The sequence below is a fragment of the Chiloscyllium plagiosum genome, unplaced genomic scaffold (assembly GCF_037043375.1).
Source record: "Chiloscyllium plagiosum isolate Xiang-an unplaced genomic scaffold, Cpla_swu_hap1 HiC_scaffold_6, whole genome shotgun sequence".
In the NCBI taxonomy this organism is placed as follows: Eukaryota; Metazoa; Chordata; class Chondrichthyes; order Orectolobiformes; family Hemiscylliidae; genus Chiloscyllium; species Chiloscyllium plagiosum.
This window is the reverse complement of record NW_028270144.1, coordinates 72462434-72487779: the sequence shown is the minus strand read 5'-3', so window position 1 is coordinate 72487779 and position 25346 is coordinate 72462434. Positions and strand designations below refer to the sequence as shown.

Here is a 25346-nt window from a genome sequence, read left to right as displayed (position 1 = left end):
CCAGTAGCACCCATGTGAAATGGCTAAGCAATGTACAGTGGAAAGTCAGAGCTGAAAATGTATTGCTGGAAAAGCGCAGCAGGTCAGGCAGCATCCAAGGGAGCAGGAGAATCGACGTTTCGGGCATAAGCCCTTCTTCAGGAATGAGGAAAGTGTGTCCAGCAGGCTAAGATAAAAGGTAGGGAGGAGGGACTTGGGGGAGGGACGTTGGAAATGCGATAGGTGGAAGGAGGTCAAGGTGAGGGTGATAGGCCGGAGTGGGGGTGGGGGCGGAGAGGTCAGGAAGAAGATTGCAGGTTAGGAAGGCGGTGCTGAGTTCGAAGGATTTGACTGAGACAAGGTGGGGGAAGGGGAAATGAGGAAACTGGAGAAATCCGAGTTCATCCCTTGTGGTTGGAGGGTTCCTTGGCACCGCCTTCCTAACCTGCAATCTTCTTCCTGACCTCTCCGCCTCCACCCCCACTCCGGCCTATCACCCTCACCTTGACCTCCTTCCACCTATCGCATTTCCAACGTCCCTCCCCCAAGTCCCTCCTCCCTACCTTTTATCTTAGCCATGTGGACACACTTTCCTGATTCCTGAAGAAGGGCTCATGCCCGAAACGTCGATTCTCCTGCTCCTTGGATGCTGCCTGACCTGCTGCGCTTTTCCAGCAACACATTTTCAGCTCTGATCTCCAGCATCTGCAGTCCTCACTTTCCCCTCACAGTGGAAAGTCACTCTGCCTATAGGGGATTTCCAGCAATGAGCCACATTTGCATAAATCATTCTTTTAAATGAAGCTTGCAAATATCAGTGATAAAATCTCAATCTCTATTTGCCTCAAAGCTGCTCATTTGTAAAGAGAGAATCGAGTGCAGCCATGGACCAAGATCTGATCACTGACCCATACTTATCAGATTCTCCATCACTTGCATAGCTATAGAAACTTGGGACAACAATGTTCAGCAATCAGTCAATCCATTCAATTTCTGATACTCAGACTGATAACAAATATGTGGGGTTGTTGGATATCTGTGATCCAGCACGCCCACTGGGGAGTAGTGAAGTTACTGTAGTCTTGCCAGATTGTAGAGCTGCTCTCTCATTTGAGAGAGATGACTGTTGGTGACCTGAGGGTCACCTAAGGCAAGCGGAGGGGTTCAGAAAGAGGTTCAGATGGTACAGGAATTGAACCCGCCCTGTTAGTGTCACCCTGCATCCACAAAGTAGCTATCCAGTCAGGTTATTTCAGAAAGTTATGTGCATTCACTTGTCTCCCCCATCAGTGAGTTCATTACGGAAGGTAACCTCCACTGGCCGTTTTGCAGAATCTGAAGCATTGTGTACATTTATTTCCACAGAAAACCAAATTTGTTCTGACTTACCAAGCTCAACTTCAATTGTTTTTAGTTGATGAGGATCAATAACAGTTGGAGGTCTCCTTGTGTCATCGGCTGAAATCAATAATCACATGGCATTTGTAAAATTGTTATACCGAGTGCTGTAATGTCATCATCCAACAGTTGGTTTTACGTTATTTTGTTTTTAGGTTGTTACAGTTTAAGATGCCTCATCTTATTCACCAGCGCATTAACAATAATACACTAACTACCAGAAACTAAAAGAAATGGAAATCATCAGTGCTGAGATCCTCTCCAAAGCCGAAATGTACGCTTCAATTTAGCCTTGCTATGTTGTAACATTTGGTTCTGACATTCTACATTTCATTTTCTATTCTTCTCACCAACAAAAAACAAGCTATAGAGAGCTTTCCAGAGCCCACACTATATTTTTTTCCTGGGGAAGAAATTCCACAGGCTAATGTTCGAGCTTCTTTTGGCAATCTTTCACAATAAATTAACATAAGTAAAAGACACCTGTACCAGTTATGTAATTCAGAACATGCACTACAAAGTCACATTTATGTGAAGTATATCTTATTTTTACAGCTCAGTAAACTGGTTAATAATGATTTGAATTGCATAGGCAGGTAAGTGGACAGCTTTCTGGTAGACTCTGAGAGGAGCAATGTTGCTCAATTTGGGAAGACACTTTCCAGCTTTTGACCGAAAACATTGCATTTTTGTTTCAACATGTCTCAGCATCATTTTTCTTTTCATTTATGATAGATTGATTTGTAATTTCAACTCAACCTTTATCATTATTTTTCCTTCTAAGAGTATGAAGATGATGCGTCACTTATTGACTCACTTTACATCATTCTTCCATTAGGGGAACAAGGGGGAACAAATTTAAGCTGAAAATGTGTTGCTGGAAAAGCGCAGCAGGTCAGGCAGCATCCAAGGAACAGGAGAATCGACGTTTCGGGCATAAGCCCTTCTTCAGGAACAAATTTAAGCAATGTCAAACCATCATTTGCAACCAATGCTCAATCATAATCATAGAGTCATCCAGCATGGAAACAGACCCTTCAGTTCAACCAGTCCATGCCGAACGTGTAATCCTAAACTAAACTAGTCCCACCTGCTTGCTCCTGGCCCATCTCTCTCCAAACCTTTCCTATTCATGTATCCATCTTTTAAAAGTTGTAATTGTACCTGCATCCACCATTCATTTAACTTTCAGACATTAAGATTTGTAAAAGTAAATTTCATCTTTAGTGTGGGATTCTAACTTTGTGTATTTCTGAAGATTTGATATAGGGCTCTTGAACATATGGGATTCAACTACATGACAAACACCCTCACAATGTGTAATCTCATGACATTTACACACATGACATCCCCCAATGTTATAGGACAACTTCAATTGTGGGCCTCAGGGTCATTCAACTCTAAATAAAATATATTACATTGTACAATGAGATGGAAACATAATGTATAAATCAAAGAACAGAAACATATTAAATTACTTCAGGATATATAGTGTTTAAATAAGTTACTTGCTTGATGACTCTGCAGTATCAAGCAATTAAGCACCAGTGATTCACAAAATAAGAAGCTTCTAACTTTTGGACAACTGTATGACTTTATAACAATTCACTGTAGGTTAAAAGATTAATAAAGGTATCTACCTCAAATCCAGAAACCTCAGAGCTGAGGCCAGGTGGAAGTTTGGTATTGTTGGATGCCATTTTGGATGATTTGGGCTGTAGGCAGTTTGTATTAAGCAAGATTCGGTGGGATCAAGAATTGCTTGGGGTTTGGAGTGGAGGGTGAAGCAGTGAAGCCAATAACTAAACTAGAGGTACAACAACAAACTAGACATTGAGACAAGTCAACATGACAGCTACCTGGTGACTTCAGCTCACCACTTGCTCCAAACAGCATCTCAAAGCATGATCCAAGGCTAACGCCTCATGTATCATTCATAGCCATTGGCAACAGCATTTACCAACTCCTCACGATCATCCTGGCACTGCTCCAATCCACTTGCAGGCTGCTCAGGGAGGACAGGCACAAACCTTAGAAGGCTGTAGCAGGACCACTTATGGGGAGAGGGACAGGTGCCCAGCTCACAGATTGGATCTCATGGCTTGCTGTCTTAGCTCTCACTCACTTTGCACCAAACAACACGCTTTCAATATCCATTCTTATCCTGCCTTGCTTGGCCCTGCCATGCCCATTAGCAGAGTTAGAAGATGAGGCCTCTTGCCTTGCTGGTCAGCAGTCCTCAGTCAAGGGGCTGAACATTTTGCTGTACATTAATCTCACAACTGTACCAGTGTCAGCAGTGTACTGTGTGGGCAGCACGTATCCATTTCTTCACATTCTTAGGGGATTTGATATTGATTTTTTTGAGTTTGATTTTTATTGTCACGTCTACTCAAGTACAAAAGTACAGGAATAGAGTGAAAAGTATATAATGTCGTTGCCACACAAGTACCTGGATATAGAATATTAAGAAGAAGGTAAAAAGAATTGACAAAGTTGAAAGTTAACCATTACAATAATTATAGTGTAAAACATTTGAAATAAGGTTAAAAGTTACACATTTCTGTCCTTCTTAGTTTTAGGTAGAAAATTAAGAAATAAAGCTGCAAATTCAAACATTGCAGTCTTTTGTAGTGCTTAGCTACGGTGAGAGTGCACTTCGAGGAATCACATTGAGACTGGAAGTCTATGACGCCACAACGGGCCAAGAGACCGCCACGTACTGCAGAAAGACCTCCATACTGGACCGAGAGACTGCCACGTACTGCCGAAAGACCACCATACTGGGCTGACAGACCACCATATACTGCCGAAAGACCATCATGCCAGGCTGCGAGACTGCCATGCTGGGCCACTGAGAGGTCCCCATTCCGGGACAGAGACTGCCACGCTGGGCCGAGAGTCCACCAAGCTGGGCCGCAAGTTTGCCAAGCCAAGCCAAGAGTCTTGACAATGCTTCAGTCTGTGCTGAATCTGTCTGTGCAGGTACTCTGAAGGCCTCTCCGTCCTTTCTCAAAGAGGCTCAGGAGCATCTCAAAGAGATCTCCTGAGCTAAAATTGGTGCTGCTTTTGGATATTTTCTCAGATGTTGCGGTTTTATTTCATTCAGCACGAACGGTCTCCACAGTCAAGGCAATGTCCGTGGTTTGGGGCAACCTTGTTTTCAGTGCTCTGGCTGCCCCACTTTTCATCACTGAAAACCATGGAGACAACACATTAAGCCAGGACCAGCCTCCTATACCATTCCAGGGGATTGGCCGTGGACCGGTCTCCAGTGGGGAGGTTCTCCGACAGGGGAACCATGCCTCTGCATGGTCAGTCTCATGACTCCATAGCAGTCAGTCTGGTGGGTGTTGGGCTAACATGGTTGAGGGGATGTACAGCGTCTAGTCAGAGGTCTGATCTCTGCTTGTCTTGATCTGCCTCATCTGATCTCTCAATGGAGTGGGTCACAGTCTGTCTGTTGGGTCTGTCCACATAAACCCAGGGGGGAAGGAGGCTGAGGGTTTAGAAAGGAGTCCTCAGAAAGGAGTCTCACAAGGTTATTCTTTTGCACTGGTGGCTACAGACTGAGGGTGAGAGGTGATGACAAATGTGAAATGTGCAACAATACTGGATGGGAATGGATCATGTGGGATGAGAGTCTGCCATGGTCAGCAGTATGCTGGCTTCAAGGGGTAACAAGGGACAGCATGCGACCACATGTGGTATGGTCACTTCATATGCCAAGGGTTAGGAAGAAGGTGGGCAGGTGTCTATAGGAGCCAGGGAAAGAACAGAAATAGTTGACCATGATGAGTAATGGTGCCAGCAAAACCCCTTGCCCCATGTATAGCTTGTTAATGTTGCTTCCACAGCAGACTCTCAACTCAAACATTGACCCATGGTACGTTCAGTGTGGACATGGAGTGAGGTATTGTGATGGCACACTTATATTTAAAGCTACACAGTCTCTAAGAAACAGATGTAATGCAAATAAAGTGTATTCAAACATGATAATTCATAACAAGTGCACTATTACCCCTGCCATGAAAGTGCCCTCAAAGGGTTTTCTTTCACAGTCACTCTTAGCATTGTCCCAGATTCCGCAGCTTGGGTGGAGTCCTGCTCCACAATGAATACTAGGTCTTGGAGGCTTCATCGATCTACCCAGGGGGCATTGTGTCTGGATGGTACAGACACACTGAGGATGATGGTGCCTGAGGCAATTGGACCCTCCTCAGCATTAGCTCCCAAGAGTCACTTCTGCTTTTATTTGTTGTTCTCCTCAGACTGGGTCCCTCCTGGCACTTTCCTGAGGGCCGAGGTGCAGATGGAGTGCAGGTTTCTGCACCTCTCCAGCAGATCCTGACGGTGCTGGGCCTGGAACTGCCAGGCTGTTCATGGAGGCAACCAGCTGATGGCATGACTCACTGCACTGCCAGTGTATCCCATATCCCTGTCTGCCGCTCCAGTTTCTCCCTATGTACATGGGTAAGGTCCCGGATTGCCAACATAACAGGGTTCTCTGAAGCCCAGGGCTCAGTAGGTGCCTGGTCTCTCTGGTAGCCATAGATTTATAGAGTCATAGAAACATACAAAATGGAAACAGACCCTTCGGTTCAACCCGTCCATGCCGACCAGATATCCCAACCCAATCTAGTCCCACCTGCCAGCACCTGGCCCATATCCCTCCAAGCCCTTCCTATTCATATACCCATCCACATGCCTCTTAAATGTTGCAATTGTACCAGCCTCCACCACTTTCTCTGGCAGCTCATTCCATACACGTGAAGGAGTTAAATTGCCCATAGTGTAGGTGCATTACTCAGAGGGAAATGGGTCTGGTTAGGTTACTCGGCATGAAAAAGTTGCCCCTTAGGTCTCTTTTATATCTTTCCCCTTTCACCCTAAACCTATGCCCTCTAGTTCTGGACTCCCCAGAAAAGACTTTGTCTATTTACCCTATCCACGCCCTTCATGATTTTATAAACCTCTGTAAGGTCACCCCTCAACCTCCGACGCTCCAGGGAAAGCAATCCCAGCCTGTTCAGTCTCTCCCTCTAGCTCGAATCCTCCAACCCTGGCAACATGCTTGCAAATCTTTTCTGAACCCTTTCAAGTTTCACAACATCTTTCTTGAGGGGCACGGTGGCTCAGTGGTTAGCACTGCTGCCTCACAACACCAGGGTCCCAGATTTGATTCCAGCCTCGGGCGACTGTCTGCGTGGAGTTTGCACGTTCTACCCATGTCTGTTTGGGTTTCCTCCAGGTGCTCCGGTTTCCTCCCACAGGTCCAAAGATATGCAGGTCAGGTGAATTGGCCATGTTAAATTGCCCATAGTGTAGGTGCATTACTCAGAGGGAAATGGGTCTGGTTAGGTTACTCTTCAGAGGGTCGGTGTGGACTGGTTGGACCAAAGGGCCTGTTTCCACACTGTAGGGAATCTAATCTAACCTAATCAGGAAGGAGACCAGAATTGCACACAATATTCCAACAGTGGCCTAACCAATGTCCTGTACGGCCACAACATGACCTCCCAACTCCTGTACTCAATACTCTGACCAATAAAGGAAAACATACTAAACACCTTCTTCACTATCCTATCTACCTGCAACTCCACTTTCAAGGAGCTATAAACCTGCACTCCAAGGTCTCTTTGTTCAGCAACACTCCCTAGGACCTTACCACTAAGTGTATAAGTCCTGCTAAGATTTGCTTTCCCTCACATTTATCTAAATGAAGTGCCAGCATCCTGGAGGGTTTCTCCCTCAGTCAGCTGTGGAGCTGTCACAGTAAGCTGCTCACCAGATTGTGATCCTACACTTTCAGACACTAATGTTCCCTCCAAGGTGTCAGCATATGAGCTGGACTGACACTCTCTTCCTCAGAGATCGAGAAGGCGGCTTCCGGGGGTTGCTGGCCATTTCAACATGGAGTCGACAGAGATTAGATTAGATTACATTACATTACAGTGTAGAAACAGGCCCTTCGGCCCAACAAGTCCACACCGACCCGCCGAAGCGAAACCCACCCATACCCCTACATTTACCCCCTACCCAACACTACGGGCAATTTAGCATGGCCAATTCACCTGACCCTGCACATCTTTTGGACTGTGGGAGGAAACCGGAGCACCTGGAGGAAACCCACGCAGACACGGGGAGAACGTGCAAACTCCACACAGTCAGTCGCCTGAGGCGGGAATTGAACCCGGGTCTCAGGCGCTGTGAGGCAGCAGTGCTAACCACTGTGCCACCGTGCCGCCCACAAATGCTGGTGTACTCGAAAGACCCACGAGAGAGAGAGAGAGAGAGGGTGTCTGGTCAGTGGCTAGCAATTGGGTGCAATTAATAAGCCTGCCAGTGAGAGTCACATGGAATGAGGGTGGTATTTCCTCAGTTGGCTGGTCATAGGTGCTTCAGCATCTCCACAGTTCCAGTCTTCTCCTGCATTGGTCATAAGTCTCTCCTTGTAGGATGTGAGCAGCCTTGTATTCAGCACCCCTCCACCCACCCGAGTACTCTCTGCTCTCTTACGTGATGCATTCTGCTGTCATGTGGGAAGGAGAGGAATTGAGTGAGATGCAGTTTTTACTGCTGATGCATGGGAGTGAAAGGTGATGAGGAGTCCGGAGTGAGTGGGTTGACTGTGCAGATGCCATGCAGGGTAAACGATGTTGGAGGTTGGTAGTGTGTGACTGAGAGTGAGGGAAGATGTTGCAGAAATAGTGAGAGTGGTAGAGCATGAGACTTGGTGGGTGGATGGGGGTGGGGGGAGCGGGGATTCGGAGAGGGAGATGGGAGTATGGTGTACAGGAGCAGAGACAGAGTGAAGGTGACATAACAAACAGAAGAGTATGGCACTTACCCTGGCAGAGCAGAGAAAGTCAATGACCTCCTTATGGCACTGCTGGCCATTCCTCCTCAGCCTACAGATGACACCGGCCGAGGTGGTGATCTTAGACCAGGCTGCCATGATCTGGGTGTTTGACATCCTCTGCAGATCCTTGGGAAAAAAGACCCCTTTGCACCAAGGGCAGTCCAGGTGCAGAGCGGGCATGAGGGCTGCTGGTTTCAGTGAATATTCATTGGAGAGCAGTGAGTTGTTTCAGGAACAGCACCTGGTAAGACAGAGCTGGGCTTGGCCATGAGAGATGCCACAGGAACAGGGTAGGTTGGTAATGAGGTGTGTTTGATAAGAAACAACAACAGAACTCGTGAGGCGTCATAGCACAATTTCTTCCAAAACGTATGACACAACTTGCACTTAGCCAAAAGATCATAAAATCCTGCCCCTGGAGTTTCTAGATGACTTTTATTATACCTGATGTGATTATCCACACATCTGGTAATGAAACAGTGTGTTTACAATTAATGGTAGAACCAGACTGACTATGACACCAGTTTAATGGTAAGCCATGATGCTGAGGTCATTTCAAAAGCAGACTATTTACAAGACTATTTCACCCAAATCATCAGCGGCAGCGCTTGGAAGACCTATGCCCGGTGTATGCCCCAACCTTAAGTAGGAAGGTTGAAAGTTGAACCACAACCCGATGATTCAGACCCACAAACATAGCCACAAACATATGTTCACTCTGCATTGAAAACATTAACTTGCACTTACATAGATTCTTATCACATCCTCAAAATAATTGAGTTTTTTTCATGGTATAATCATTATTCATATGTAGATAAACTAGAACACCAATACACGGGCAGTCCCACATTGATAGACTGAGGAGCAGATGGATTACAATTACATGACTGATTGTATCAGGTATTATGGAGGCGCCATGCCTACATAAACAGTAATAACACAGGGAAAAGAAACAACTCTTGCCCAGAGTAGCTGTTGTGCAGAAAGTTAAAAATCACACAACACCAGGTTACAGTCCAACAGGTTTATTTGGAAACACTAGCTTTTGGAGCACTGCTCCTTCACCAGGTGGTACATCACAACCACCTGACAAAAGAGCAGCACTCCAAACGTTAATGCTTCCAAATAAACCTGTTGGACTGTAACCTGGTGTTGCAAGATTTTTAACTTTGTTCACCCCAGTCCAATACCAGTTCCTCCACATCATGTTTTGCAGAAGACCCACTTAGAGGAGTTGGAAATTTGGCAAACTGCATTTACCGCACGAAAAATATTACTTGGTCCTTAAGGTGTTCAAAAACTTGGGTAAATGTACTTTCATCCTGTATACCATATTTGTCTATTTTGTTGCTAATTCAACTCCAATTCACAGGAAGTGGAGGGTAAATGTCAAAGATTTTGCTCCTGGTGCAGAATCTCACTTGTTCAGTGAATAAATAAGAATTGGATGTAGAATTAAGAATTAAAATGAATCATCAGAAAATTGAATGCTACCTTCCATGGTCAAATCTAAGATTCATTTTTCGGTCAGATGGGAGCCTTGAAAAGGGTTTCAAAATTGTATCCTGGGATTACAATTCTAATTTATTAAAGCCTATGCCTAAATGCTGATGATACAGTGGTAAGATTCTGTTAGCTGGGTTTCAGTCTGCATGATCCTGGCCTGGATATTGATTTTCATTCTATCATTATAAATCTCTTCTTGACTGTGACTCCAAACTGTATCCTGGCCAGAAATGGTTTAACTATAATCTGGATGACCAGGCAGATAAACTATAGGTCTGTGTCTCATAACTAAGAGGTCTTTGCTTTCTCTGTATTGGAGACAAAGCAACTCAAAGGTTTTTTATTTCCTCTGCTTTTGAAAACCTTTTCTAATTGCAACTCAAAGATGAAAGAAAAACATATTGCATGTTATATCAAACTGCCTTCAAGCTTAGTTGTGGCTGAAACAATGAAAAAAACCCTGCACTAATTATCACAGAGCTTCCACCATTGAAACTACACTTTCTGCACTGAACATTGGAAGAATTATGTAAAAATTGAAAGTTTTTTTTCATATCTTGAAATTAGATTTCTAAAATGTACTGATTTCTTCCCTTTCTGTTTCCTCCTCAGGGCTAATTCATAATATTGATTGTTGTTTGAGTGGAGATGATGGAATGTTAGCTGGTGAGCACATTAAATGTCTGTAGGTGAGCAGAAAAAGCACAAAACAAATCAATTCAAGATAATTGTAAACTTTCACTTACCTATAACCTTTACTGTAAATGATCTTGTCACGATCCATTTGATATTATTTTCTACAAACTTAAATGTACATGTGTAAATACCAGCATCAGATTTATATATTCGACCCAAATGAATTTGTCCATTTTTTATCTTGAGAGATACTCGTTCAACATATTCTTCAAATATGTTTTTATTCTGAAAGACATTAAAGCAAATGTTAAATAACAGAAGGTTGCAGTGTTATTGCAGTGTACAGGTTACAGTGTGATTACAGCGCTGCACTGTTAACAACATTGTGAATCTGCATAAACTTGCTATGGCAGTGAATTACTATCCTGTGTGATTACTAACTTAACAAACTGCAAGATCGATGTTAAAACAAGATTAGGAAGAAAAGAAAAAAACAAATATTGCATGAAGATCATGCCCTTCATAACATTTGGATATTCTGAAGTACTTTTGAAAATATAAGCACTTTTAAAGTGTAATTGTCACTGTGATGTACAACCTATCAGAAGTATTCTGGAATTCAGTCACATTTCCAGGCAACTGAATTTATCACATAACTTCCTTAAAATTTAATAAAAGGTATTCTTTGAAAAGTGGGAAAGATCAAGAGCAGGGGATGTAATTTTGAGACTGATATTTAAGCACATTGCTCAGGATCTCAGGGCAGTGTTTGCACACTTGAGCAGCATCAGTTTCTACACCTAACTACAATTAATCACCAAGAAAACAGTGGTAATTTCTTTTACACAAAAAGGAAGAAACTCAGCAAGTCTTTGGCACAGAGTGAAACAGAGTTAACATTTTGAGTTCAGTGACACTTCATCAGAAATAATTTGTTTTGGATTAGCATGTTGGTTCTTTCAAGCCAAAAGAAATTTCTAAACTTGCCTTAATTACAAAGTTAAAAGGGTTAAAAAGAATAATGCACACTCTTGAGCTGGAACACAAGGCCAGTGCGTGCAAACAGACAACTGGAAGGCTTGAAATGCTTGAGAAAATACTTCTCTGTATTTCCTTTGTTAGAAAAGCAACAAACATGACTGTCATTGACATAATGAGCAATATTTACTGTTTATTCAGTGTCTCAGATGAGATAGAGTCCAAAATGTTGGCAAACAGTTTGAAGGCGCACTGGAAAAGCACAGCAGCTCAGGCAGCAACTGAGGAGCAGGAGAATCGATGTTTCTGATGAAGGGCACGTGCTCGAAACATCGATTCCAGCGCCACATTGTTGACTGTGATCTCCAGCGTCTACAGTCCTCACTTTCTCCTAAGTGAGGAGCAACCTATAATCATATCATGATCCCACTATACACATTTCAACACTCTAGCAAAGTGTCTGGTATGTGCTATCATATCAATGATCATTAAGTATCAGAGAGCATAACCAGAGTTTCACATTGCATTACTGCATTTTCATGCAACACCAATAGAGAAGGGATTACCATCCCCCATGCAATTTATGCACAGAAGGCAAGTGCAAATTATGTTGCTCACGGCATGGTGGCTCAGTGGTTAGCACTGCTGCCTCACAGCACCAGGGTCCCAGGTTCAATTCCAGCCTCAGGCAACTGTCTGTGTGGAGTTTGCACTTTCTCCCCGTGTCTGCGTGGGTTTCCTCCAGGTGCTCTGGTTTCCTCCCACAATCCAAAGATGTGCAGGTTAGGTGAATTGGCCATGCTAAATTGCCCGTAGTGTTAGGTGCATTAATCAGAGGGGGAAATAGGTCTGGGCGGGTTACTCTTCGGAGGGTCGGTGTGGACTGGTTGGGCCGAAGGGCCTGTTTCCACACTGTAGGGAATCTAATCTAATCTAATCAATTGTCTAACTACCCTGAGACGCAGGACTTTCTTCATCAAACACAGAGGAAAATGAGAGAGACACATGATGAGTGAAAAGTAGATGGCTGCCAAAACTATACATTGGGCACAGAGTGCAAGTTAGAAGTTCAAACACAAAAATATGCAAAGCATCAAAGGTTTCTAAAAACCTTCAACTACCCAGATCATGCAAAGTCTTCACTGAACATGAAAAGGAAGGAACAGGAGCCAGCTTAGACCAATGTACAGCAAACTAATCATTCACAGCGAGAGTGAAGCACAACACTCCGACAAAGATCAATGTGCGGTGATGTTGAGTATATGCAACCAGCAGCAAGACAACCAAGTGGTCAAACAAATGCAGCAGAGAATAACACATATCCCTGCAGACAAATATGCATTCACTAAATAAAGATGACTTGTCAAACTACATTGCAGTAAATTGAAATTTTAAATGTTAGTCTTGTAGACTCCGTTTTACCTGTTTGTACAATTATGGAATTATACTGGAATAAAATTCCACAGCATCAACAATGATCCAGTACCTCACCCAAATGAGAAGCACAATCCTGACAGGGAATGGAACTAAGTTTCTCCATCATTGCAGCAGATCCTAATCTAGTATTGGAATCATTAGCATAAATTATTGGATAATAATGAACCATCCTTTAATCCAGAAAACGTAAAGTCAGTTTCACTGCTGCATTACTACCTATTTAGAGTCATAGAGATGTACAGCATGGAAACAGACCCGTCAGTCCAACCCATCCATGCCGACCAGATATCCCAACCCAATCTAGTCCCACCTGCCAGCACCCGGCCCATATCCCTCCAGACCCTTCCTTTTCATATACCCGTCCAGATGCCTTTTAAATGTTGTAATTGTACCAGCCTCCACCACTTCCTCTGGCAGCTCATTCCATACATGTACCACCCTCTGAGTGAAAAGGTTGCCCCTTAGGTCTCTTTTATGAGGACCGTGCAGGAGAGAGAGAGAGAGAGAACCTGCACAGCTACTGCCTTTGCTGTTTTTGAATTCATCAGAGTGCATCTGGGAAAATTAACAAACAGTGAATTTCACAACTAATCTTGGAGGAACTGTTGGGCAAAGTTCACAGCACAGAATCAGATAAGTTAATTGTTGTTTTAAGTCTGTCCAAGAGAAAGGCTGTATTAGTGAGTACAGTGCGTTCTTTCTTGATTATATGTTTTTGGAGAAAAGTCTCTTGATTAAACTTAAAATATAAGCCAGAACTATTAATTCAACCTGGTGCAGTATTTTGTAGAGGAATAAGACGGTGTTATTTTTTGGGTTTGTAGATTGTGAAGGAGCAAAAATGGCCTTCACAGTGATATGTACTTCTTGTCAGATGTGGGGGTTTAAAGAGAGTTTAAGGGCTACTGCGGATTATATCTGCCATAAATGCTGCTGGATGCGAATCTTATCAGATCGAATGGATCAGCTGGCGAGACAGATAGAAGCAATGAGGAATTTGCAACAGCAACAGTATGTGATGGATGGCAGTTATAGAAAGGGGGGAAAGTCTCAGATACAGTCACATAGATGGGTTAACTCCAGGAAGGGTAAGAGAGGTAGGCACCTAGGGCAGGAGTCTTTTGTGGATATACCCATTTCAAACAGGTATGCTGTTTTGGAAAATGTAGGGGTGATGGATCCTCAGGGGAATGTAGCACGAACAGCCAAGTTTCTGGTATTGAGACTGGCTCTAATGCAACGAGGGGTACCTCGGATTCCAAGAGATCAATTGTGTTAGGGGATTCTGTAGTCTGAAGTACAGACAGACGTTTCTGTGGCCAGCAGAGAAAAAGCAGAATGGTGTGTTGTTTCCCTGGTGCCAGGACCAAGGATGTCTCAGAGAAGGTGCAGAATGTTCTCACGGGGGAGAGGGGCCAGCAGGAGGTCATTGCCCACATTGGAACCAACAACATAGGAAGGGAAAAGGTTGAGATTCTGAAGGGGGATTACAGTGAGTTAGGCAGAATATTAAAAAGGAGGTCCTCAAGGGTAGTAATATCTGGATTACTCCCAGTGATACGAGCTAGTGAGGGCAGGAATAGGAGGATAGAGCAGATGAATGCATGGCTGAGGAGCTGGTGTATGGGAGAAGGATTCACATTTTTGGACCATTGGAATCTCTTTTGGGGTAGAAGTGACCTGTACAAGAAGGACGGATTGCACCTAAATTGGAAGGGGACTAATATACTGGCAGGGAAATTTGCTAGAACTGCTTGGGAGGATTTAAACTAGTAAGATGGGGAGCGGGGGGTGGGACCCAGGGAGATAGTGAGGAAAGAGATCAATCTGAGACTGGTACAGTTGAGAACAGAAGTGAGTCAAACAGTCAGGGACAAGGTAAGACTAATAAATTAAACTACATTTATTTCAATGCAAGGAGCCTAACAGGGAAGGCAGATGAACTCAGGGCATTGTTAGGAACATGGGACTGGGATATCATAGCAATTACAGAAACATGGCTCAGGGATGGACAGGACAGGCAGCTTAATGTTCCAGGATACAAATGCTACAGGAAGGATAGAAAGGGAGGCAAGAGAGGAGGGGGGTGGGGTGGCATTTTTGATAAGGGATAGCATTACAGTTGTGCTGAGGGAGGATATTCCTGGAAATACATACAGGGAAGTTATTTGGGTGGAACTGAGAAATAAGAAAGGGATGATCACCTTATTGGGCTTGTATTATAGATCCCCCAATAGTCAGAGGGAAATTGAGAAACAAACTCGTAAGGAGATCTCAGTTATATGTAAGAATAATAGGGTAGTTATCGTAGGGGATTTTAACTTTCCAAACATCGACGGGGACTGCCATAGTGTTAAAGGTTTAGATGGAGAGGAATTTGTTAAGTGCATACAAGACAATTTTCTGATTCAGTGTGTGGACGTAACTACTAGAGAAGGTGCAAAACTCTTGGGAAATAAGGCAGGGCAGGTGACTGAGGTGTCAGTGGGGGAGCACTTTGGGGCCAGCGACCATAATTCTATTCGTTTTAAAATAGTGATGGAAAAGGATAGACCAGATCTAAAAGTTGAAGTTCTAAATTGGAGAAAGGCCAATTTTGACGGTATGAGGCAAGAACCTTCGAAAGCTGATTGGGGGCAGATGTTCACAGGTAAAGGGATGGCTAGAAAATGGGAAGCCTTCAGAAATGAGATAACAAGAATCCAGAGAAAGTATATTCCTATCAGGGTGAAAGGGAAGGCTGGTAGGTACAGGGAATGTTGGATGACTAAAGAAATTGAGGGTTTCGTTAAGAAAAAGAAGGAAGCATATGTCAGGTATAGACAGGATAGATCGAGTGAATCCTTAGAAGAGTATAAAGGAAATAGGAGAATACTTAAGAGGGTAATCAGGAGGGCAAAAAGGGGACATGAGATAGCTTTGGCAAATAGAGTTTAGGAGAATCCAAAGGGTTTTTACAAATACATTAAGGACAAAAAGGTAGCTAGGGAGAGAATAGGGCCCCTCAAAGATCAGCAAGGCGGCCTTTGTGTGGAGCCACAGAAAATGGGGGTGATACTAAATGAATATTTTGCATCAGTATTTACTGTAGAAAAGGATATGGAAGATATAGACTGTCGGGAAATAGATGGTGACATCTTGCAAAATGTCCAGATTACAGAAGAGGAAGTGCTGGATGTCTTGAAACGGTTAAAGATGGATAAATACCCAGCACCTGATCAGGTGTACCCGAGACCTCTGTGGGAAGCTAGAGAAGTGATTTCTGGGCCTCTTGCTGAGATATGTGTATCATCGATAGTCACAGGTGAGGTGCCGGAAGACTGGAGGTTGGCAAACGTGGTGCCACTGTTTAAGAAGGGCGGTAAAGACAAGCCGGGGAACAATAGCCCAGTGAGCCTGACCTCAGTGGTGGGCAAGTTGTTGGAGGGAATCCTGAGGGACAGGTTGTACATGTATTTGGAAAGGCATGGACTGATTCGGGATAGTCAACATGGCTTTGTGCATGGGAAATCATGTCTCACAAACGATTGAGTTTTTTGAAGAAGTAACAAAGAGGATTGAGGAGGGCAGAGCAGTAGATGTGATCTATATGGACTTCATTAAGGCATTCGACAAGGTTCCCCATGGGAGACTGATTAGCAAGGTTAGATCTCATGGAGTACAGGGAGAACTAGCCATTTGGATACAGAACTGGCTCAAAGGTAGAAGACAAAGGGTGGTGGTGGAGGGTTGTTTTTCAGACTGGAGGCCTGTGACCAGTGGAGTGCCACAAGGATCGGTGCTGGGTCCTCCACATTTTGTCATTTACATAAATGATTTGGATGCGAGCATAAGAGGTACAGTTAGTAAGTTTGCAGATGACACCAAAATTGGAGGTGTAGTGGACAGTGAAGCGGATTACCTCAGATTACAACAGGATCTGGACCAGATGGGCCAATGGGCTGTGAAGTGGCAGATGGAGTTTAATTCAGATAAATGTGAGGTGCTGCATTTTGGGAAAGCAAATCTTAGCAGGACTTATACACTTAATGGTAAGATCCTGGGGAATGTTGTTGACCAAACAGACCTGGGAGTGCAGGTTCATAGCTCCTTGAAAGTGGAGTCGCAGGTTGATAGGATAGTGAAGAAGGCATTTGGTATACTTTCCTTTATTGGTCAGAGTATTGAGTAAGGAGTTGGGCGGTCATGTTGCTGCTGTACAGGACATTGGTTAGGCCACTGTGGAAACACTGCGTGCAATTCTGGTCTCCTTCCTATCGGAAAGATGTTGTGAAACTTGAAAGGGTTCAGAAAAGATTTACAAGAATGTTGCCAGGGTTGGAAAATCTGAGCTATAGGGAGAGGTTGAACAGACTGGGGCTGTTTTCCCTGGAGTGTCGGAGGCTGAGGGGTGACCTTATAGAGGTTTATAAAATCATGAGGGGCATAGATAGGATAAATAGACAAAGTCTTTTCCCTGGAGTCGGGGAGTCCAGAACTAGATGGCATAGGTTTAGGGTGAGAGGGGTAAGATATAAAAGAGACCTAAGGGGCAACTTTTTCACGCAGATGGTGGTACGTGTATGGAATGAGCTGCCAGAGGAAGTGGTGGAGGCTGGTACAAAATTGCAACACTTAAGAGGCATTTGGATGGTTATATGAATAGGAAGGGTTTGGAGGGATAGGGGCCGGGTGCTGGCAGGTGGGACTAGATTGGGTTGGAATATCTGGTCGGCATGGACAGGTTGTACCGATGGGTCTGTTTCCATGCTGTACATCTCTATGACTCTATATCTTTCCCCTCTCACCCTAAACCTATGCCCTCTTTTTCTGGACTCCCTGATCCCAGGGAAAAGACTTTTTCTAGTTATCATATCCATGCCCCTCATGATTTTATAAACCTCTTTAACGTCACCCCTCAGCCTCCAGGGAAAACAGCCTCAGCCTATTCAACTTCTCCTATATCTCAAATCGTCCAACCCTGACAATATTCTTGTAAATCCTTTCTGAACCCTTTCAAATTTGACAACATCTTTCCGATAGAAGGAGCCCAGAGTTGCACGCAATATTCCAACAGTGGCCTAACCCATGTCCTGTACAGCCGCAACATGACCTCCCAACTCCTGTACTCAATACTCTGACCAATAAAGGAAAGCATACCAAATGCCTTCTTCACTATCCTATCTACCTGTGACTCCACTTTCAAGGAGCTATGAACCTGCACTCAAGGTCTTTTTATTCAGCAACACTCCCCAGGACCTTACCATTAAGTGTATAAGTCCTGCTAAGATTTGCTTTCTCAAAATGCAGCACCTCGCATTTATCTGAATTAAACTCCATCTGCCACTCCTTAGCCCATTGGCCCATCTGACCAAGATCCTGTTATAATCTGAGGTAACCTTCTTCACTGTCTGCTACACTTCCAATTTTGGTATCATCTGCAAACTTACTAACTGTACCTCTTATGCTCGCATCCAAATCATTTAAGTGAATGACAAAAAGTAGAGGGCCCTGCACCAATCCTTGTGGCACTCCACTGTTCACAGGCCTCCAGTCTGAAAAACAACCCTCCACCACCACCCTTTGTCTTCTACCTATGAGCCAGTTCTGTATCCAAATGGTGAGTTCTCCTTGTATTCCATTAGATCTAACCTTGCTAATCAGTCTCCCATGGGGAACCTTGTCAAACGCATTGCTGAAGTCCATATAGATCATGTCTACTGCTCTGCCCTCATCATCTTCCTTGTTACTTCTTCAAAAAACTCAATCAAATATGTTAGACATGATTTCCCATGCATAAAGCTATGTTGGCTATCTATAATCAGTCCTTGACTTTCCAAATACATGTACATCCTGTCCCTCAGGATTGCCCATCACTGACATCAGGCTCACCGATCTATAGTTTTCTGGCTTGTCCTTATCTTCTTTCTTAAACAGTGGCACCACATTCGCCAACCTCCAGTCTTCCAGCACCTCACCTGTAACTATTGATGATCCAAATATCTCAGCAAGAGACCCAGCAATCACTTCCCTCGTTTCTAAGCGTTCTAGGATACATCTGATCAGGTCCTAGGGATTTTTATCCGCTTTTATGCATTTCAAGACATCCAGCACTTCCTCCTCTGTAATATGGACATTTTTCAAGATGTCACCATCTATTTCCCTACATTCTATATCTTCCATGTCCTTTTCCACAGTAAATACTGATGCAAAATACTCGTTTATGATCTCCCCCATCACCTGCGGCTCCACACAAAGGCCGCCTTGCTGATCTTTGAGGGGCCCTATTCTTTCCCTAGTTACCTTTTAGTCCTTAAAGTATTTGTAAAAACCCTTTGGATTCCCCTTAACTCTATTTGCCAAAGCTATCTCAAGATTACTTAACATTATAGCTGTCTTCTTGCATAACTAATCAATAACTAACACGCTACTTTCGATTTCTTGCACTGTTTTCAGCAACTGTAAACAAACAAAAATAAATGAACTTTAATTTCTCTGTTATTTTTCCAGTGAGTGTTTGATTTTGATTGCTTGGGCTTTAATTTCTGTTAAATCATTTCTCCAAAATCTGAATTCATTCTCTGATCTTCTTCCCTACGTGTGGTCATCTTTGATCAGAATAAAGCCTAATTTCAAATAGTCCAGATGCATGCAACTTACCTTGTACCACTTTACAGAAAACCTCGCTGAAGCATTGAAATGTTGAATTCCAGGACATGATATTTTATCTGCAGTACTCTGAATTAGGAGAACTTCACAATTTCCAGCATCTTCACAGTCTGTTTCATTCTGAGTCTGTGCAACCAATACATAAACTTTGAAACAGGCATTTCTGTTGATTAAACACAAGCAGATTTAGTAAAATGGCAAAGGATTATGGTATTCATTGGATTGTTTTTGTTTCTTAATCAGTATTTTAGTTCACCAGTCATTTCAGTATCTGACACATGGAAATTCGTCACTCCACATAGGAGCTATTAAGAAACTGTTCAGATATTAGATTAGGAAAGTAGCCTGTTCCACAGGATATGGTCTATCTCCCTCAACATTTTGAAATTTTATGTAGGTTAGCAAGTAGGAGACAGTGAGGTCTGCAGATGCTGGAGATCAGAGTTGAGTGTGTTGCTGGAAAAGCACAGCAGGTCAGACAGCATCCGAGGAGCAGGAAAATTGACATTTTGGGAGGGAGCCCTCCTTCAGGAATGAGGCTGGGAGCCTTGGGGTGGAGAGATAAATGGGAGGGGGTTTGGGGCTAGGGAGAAGGTAGCTGAAAGTGCAGTAGATGGATGGAGTTAGGGGTAAAGGTTATAGGTCAGAGAGGAGGGTGGAGTGGATTGGTTGGAAGGAAACTTCTCAGGTGTGACAGGTCATGAGGGCAGTGCTGAGCTGGTGGGTTGGAACTGGAGAAAGGTGGGGGGAGGGGAATTGAGGAAACTGGTGAAGTCCACATTGATGCCCTGGGGTTGAAGGGTTCTGAGGCGGAAGATAAGATGTTCTTCCTTCAGGCATCAGGTGGTGAGGGAATGGCAATGGAGGAGGCCCAGGACCTGAATGTTTTCTGCAGAGTGTGAGGGGAAGTTGAAATATTCAGCCATGGGGCGGTGGGGTTGGTTGGTGGAGGTGTCCCAGCGATGTTCTCTAAGGCACTCTGCGAGAACCCGGAGATGTTCTCTAAATTGCTCTGCAAGAAACCCGTTTGAGGTTAGCCAAGGCACAGGAACCCTTGAGTCTTCATAGAGTTGCTATTGACTTTAGCCCAAAAAGGACACTGACCTTCCTGCATCTTCTTCAGGCTGGGACAACTTACCAGTCAGGACATTGGTTTGCACAGAACATACCTGGCAATGCTTCCTCATTGCTGTATAGATGTCAGTGTTGTTGCTGTGCTGGAACAGCTTGACTAGGGACATGATTAGTTCTGGAGTGTAAGTCTTCAGTGCTTTTGTTGCAAAGTTGTTACGGTCTATAGCATTTGCAGAGTCCAGTGCCTTATGCTATTTTTTGATATCATGTGATGTGAATCGAATTGGCTGAAAACTGGCAACTGTGAGGCTGGGAACCTCCGAAGAAGGCTGAGTATGATTGCAAATGCTTCAGCTTGTCTTTTGTGTTTGAACTTCAGAGGATGGCGTGCCAAAATTGTCAACTGAAAGACTTCTAATCAAAGTTGCCCCCCCACCAATTGAGTCAGGAAGTCTTAACTTGGTATGGATTCGTGGACAGTGAGAACCACAGTAATGGAGAGAGGAACCGAGAAGGCTACTCGGGGTCTCTCAGGTTTACCTGGAGGTCCTGATGTGGGTTTTGAATGAGGTAAGATCTCCCAAGTGTGGGGACAGCACATGATGGTTTCCTTCATCATAGGGACAGTGACCCAGAGGAGTCAGGAAAGCAAAGGTGATGACTGAGAAAATACTTGCAGGTGTCACTCTCCGTGCCCAGACTTTCCCAGCTTTCTCCTGATCAGAACTCCTTACATCAAAACATCTCGCAGCTCTACTCATTCCTCTCATTCAAAAGGGGCCTCTTCACATCCCCAACAGCCGACACTCCCCTTCGCCTTTGTGCTATCACACCTCTATTCCTCACAGTCATCATCCTCAAATGGTAGTTTTCAACCTCATCGGACACAAAAAAAATCTAACATTCATAACTGCCTGATTTCCCCCTGGGGAGGAGAAAAGAGGTCTCAACAGGACACTCGGCTGGTTAAGAAGAGAGAGAGAGAGGTAACCTGCATTCATTAAGAAAATACAAAATTCTGGAGAAACTCAGCAGTCTCCATGGAGAGAGATACAAAGTTTGGAAGAAGAATCATATCTCTCTCTCTGAAGATACTGCCATCCCTGCTGAGTTTCTCCAGCACTTTCTGTTTTCTATTTCAAATATTCAGCATTCCTAGTGCATTGCTTTAATTTGAGTGTCTCTGCAGCAGTGCTTTGACCTGGGGAAGGAAAAGCAGTTCTTCCAAGTTGAACCTGTTTTCTCTAGAATTTAGAAGGCTAAAGGTGATCTCATCGACGTCTTCAAGATATTAACTGAAAATGACAGAGTAGATAAACATAAACTATCTCCACTGTTTGGGGATTTTAGAAATAGGGGCATAGTTTGTGAATTAGGGCCAGACCATTCAAGGGAGATGCTCAGATGATGACTGAGAAAATACTTGCAGGTGTCACAAAGGGCAGTAGAGGTTTGGAAATCTCTTCCATAGTGGCTGCTAGATCATTCATTAATTTTAAGTCTGAGGTACATGAAATTTTGTTAAGCAAATGTATTAAGGGATGTGAGCCAAAAGCAGCATTAGGGAGTTAGGTCACAGTTCAGCTGTCATTTCTTTGAATGCAGTACAGGCTCATGGGCTGAATGGTCGACTCTCTTTAGTCAGAGAGTAGTAGGAGCATGGAATGCACTGCCTGCAACAGTAATAGACTCGTCAACTTTAAGGGCATTTAAATGGTCATTGGATAAACATATGGATGAAAATGGAATAGTGTAGGTTAGATGGGCTTCAGATTGGTTTCACAGGTCGGCAGAGCTTCGAGGGCTGAAGGGCCTGTACTGCACTGTAATGTTCTATGTTCTATGTCCCTGTTCCTATATTCCTAAGTCCCTATATTTCTTTAAGTTAACAATGTAAACCTCCCTGAGTCTGTAACTCGTGTGACCCTCCTGCCCATAACCTCCAAACTTGCAGTGGCTCTGTTTCCCTAAACTCTGTGATGATCTTCACACACCTCCCCACCTGTACAAAGTCTCCATTCCTCCTTTTCCTGTCTCCACTCACTTCACACACCCCTCTGGCTACCACCAACTTCATGAGACCCAACTCCCCAATGTGCTGTAATCATTGAATTTCTTCTCCTGCAACTTTCCCTCCTCCAAAACCCACAATGGGCAGAATTTTGACAGAGATGTGCTATTCCTGACAGCAGAACCAGTGGTAGCTGTTACTTCCACTCTCTTGCTTTTAACCATTTCTCAAAGAATTACAATGGAAATGTAACATTCAGGTGGCATGCTTGGGAGACACATGCTTTTAGGTGGAGGCGGAACTTTTCATGGACGAAAGCCACTGTCAGCTATGATAGGCTTAAATGAATATCCTGGACAATCAGAGAGGCTCTTCATTGCAGCTGCAAGTTATCTGCCCCACTCCATTGCCATAATATGTAGTGAGAGCACAATGGTAATACAGGTGACTTTCAAAATTAAATTTTACTTGTGAAGTACATCACATTACATTGGTCTCACTTTATCATTAGATTGTTGTTATTTGTTAAGACTATCAGTATGGTAAATGTTCTGGTACACCTTGGTACCCATGGTTATAAGGGAGTGGGCGCATTTCCTTCATTCCAGAAGAAACAATATAGTGTGTATTTGAATGTTCCTGCTCATGTCCAGTGTTGCACTTGCCTACAAGTACTACTGGTCTCAGAGTGGCTATCACTCTGACTAGGTAGAACCTCTGCTCCAGGTGTCTTGATTCCTGGGGCAAGACCAGCAATGCCCTTGCCACTGTCTGATGGCTGTGTGCTTACAGTGGACCTTCTCAAAAAGAGGTCAAGCATTGGCTTTCCATCTCGCAGTTGAGAACCCCAAACCCTTTAGACCTACACACAAAAGTAAAGCCTGGACCCTAAAAATTCTCCTCTGTTGAAAGGATTTCACATTTGAGGTATTTTAGGTTCTATTTTATTCCTGCAAATTGCAAAAATGAAAATCTCCCAGCAAGCTCGACATTAGCTCTTGGTTGGTTTTTCTCTCTTCATTAAAACTCACTCTGGGAATATTTTGTTGATGCATTATGATTCCTGCAGACTGCAATCAAGAACAAATGGGTAAGGTCATACATTGTATTTAATTTCTTTGGCATATATTTAAGCCCACTTGGTATTACAAAAGCTAAAATCATTGTGTTGAAAATCTGATTTATAACAGAATGTTAAAAAAGCCTACTGGTGAGTACTGATGTGTGGGATATCAGAACTTTAAGATTAATTCCCATACCTGAGAAAGCAGAGGTAAGTGCCTGAATCAGCAGTGCTGATTGATGGAAGTGAGAAGTTCTTTCCTGTCTGATTAATAACTTTGCTCCAGCCATTTGTTTTTTCAGGATCCACTTCCACGTTTTGTTTGTACCACAATGGTTCTTTTACGTAGTGTGTGGAGTTGTCATGAGGGAGATAATCAGGTTCACATGTCAATTCAAAAGGATCTCCCACAAATGTATAATAGTACCTCTGGGGTGCTCTTGTGAGACAATCTGCATAAAAAAAATGTTGAAGATTTCCTGTTCAGATGGAAATTAGATTTTTATAAATCATTGCACTCTGTAGAACAATGCACATTTAATGAGAATTCTCAATAACACGTTCACTTTCAGAAAATGTTCGTGTACCCTATAACACCTCCAGCAGAGCCATTTGGATCACTTCAAAAATTAAGAAAGAAATAATTTATAAATGCAATTGTGCATGTCATGTCATTTCTATGGCAAATTCATTAATTCTGTTTTACTAACTGGGCCCTGCAGGTCTTCCGCAGTACACTCTGGAGAAAATAATATGATCTTTTTGATTCAAGTATTCTCTAGAAGCAATAAACGCAGGAATACATTACATATCATGCAAACTCATTCTGAATTTTGTGACAATCTAGAGGATATCTGCACAGCTGACAGAAGAGGATTGGCTAATGACCTGAGGATGAAAGAATTTGCAGAATTGCAGGGAAAATGAGGGAGGGGATAACAGATTAGCTGAATTGCTCTTACAGAATAGTTAGTGCAGAGAGGACAGCCTGAATTGCCTCCATCAGTACTGGCCCATTTTATGATTCCATGAACTCACTTGGCATATTAATGTACAACAGTATCATTGGACTATATGGAGATCAAGGAAAGTTGAAATTTAACTATAATTTACATTTTAAATGTGCCTTCAACAATCTACTGAGACACATAGGTTAATATTAACACTGAATCACAGAATCATAGAATCATTAAATTCGTACAGTGTGGAAACAGGCCATTTGGCCCAGCAAGTCCAAACCAACCCTCCAATGAGTAATCCACCCAGACTCATCCCCTATTACTTTACATTTACCCCTCTCTAATGTACATAACCTAGTTAAGAATTACACAACACCAGCGTATAGTCCAACAGGTTTATTTGGAAGCAGTAGTTTTTGGAACGCTGCTCCTTCATCAATTGTACCTAGGAGAAAGTGAGGGCTGCAGATGCTGGAGATCAGAGCTGAAAATGTGTTGCTGGAAAAGCGCAGCAGGTCAGGCAGCATCCAAGGAACAGGAGAATCGACGTTTCGGGCATAAGTCCTTCTTCAGGAATGAGGAAAGTGTGTCCAGCAGGCTAAGATAAAAGGTAGGGAGGAGGGACTTGGGGGAGGGGCGTTGGAAATGCGATAGGTGAAGGGAGGTCAAGGTGAGGGTGATAGGCCGGAGTGGGGTGAGGGCGGAGAGGTCAGGAAGAAGATTGTAGGTTAGGACCGCCTTCCTAACCTGCAATCTTCTTCCTGACCTCTCCGCCCTCACCCCACTCCGGCCTAT

General features: G+C 43.5%; 1 protein-coding gene across 1 annotated transcript in view; it reads right to left on the bottom strand.

The window, feature by feature from the left end:
- LOC122550655 (interleukin-18 receptor accessory protein-like) overlaps positions 1–25346 on the bottom strand; it is an 86358-nt gene that overhangs the window by 55146 nt on the left and 5866 nt on the right. Inside the window, exons 3-6 of the mRNA XM_043691733.2 lie at positions 23789–24044; positions 19436–19607; positions 10492–10666; positions 1369–1437 (exon numbers count right to left, since the gene is read on the bottom strand). Of these exons, the coding sequence (XP_043547668.2) occupies positions 1369–1437; positions 10492–10666; positions 19436–19607; positions 23789–24044 (672 nt within the window). The remainder of the gene's footprint in view (positions 1–1368; positions 1438–10491; positions 10667–19435; positions 19608–23788; positions 24045–25346) is intronic.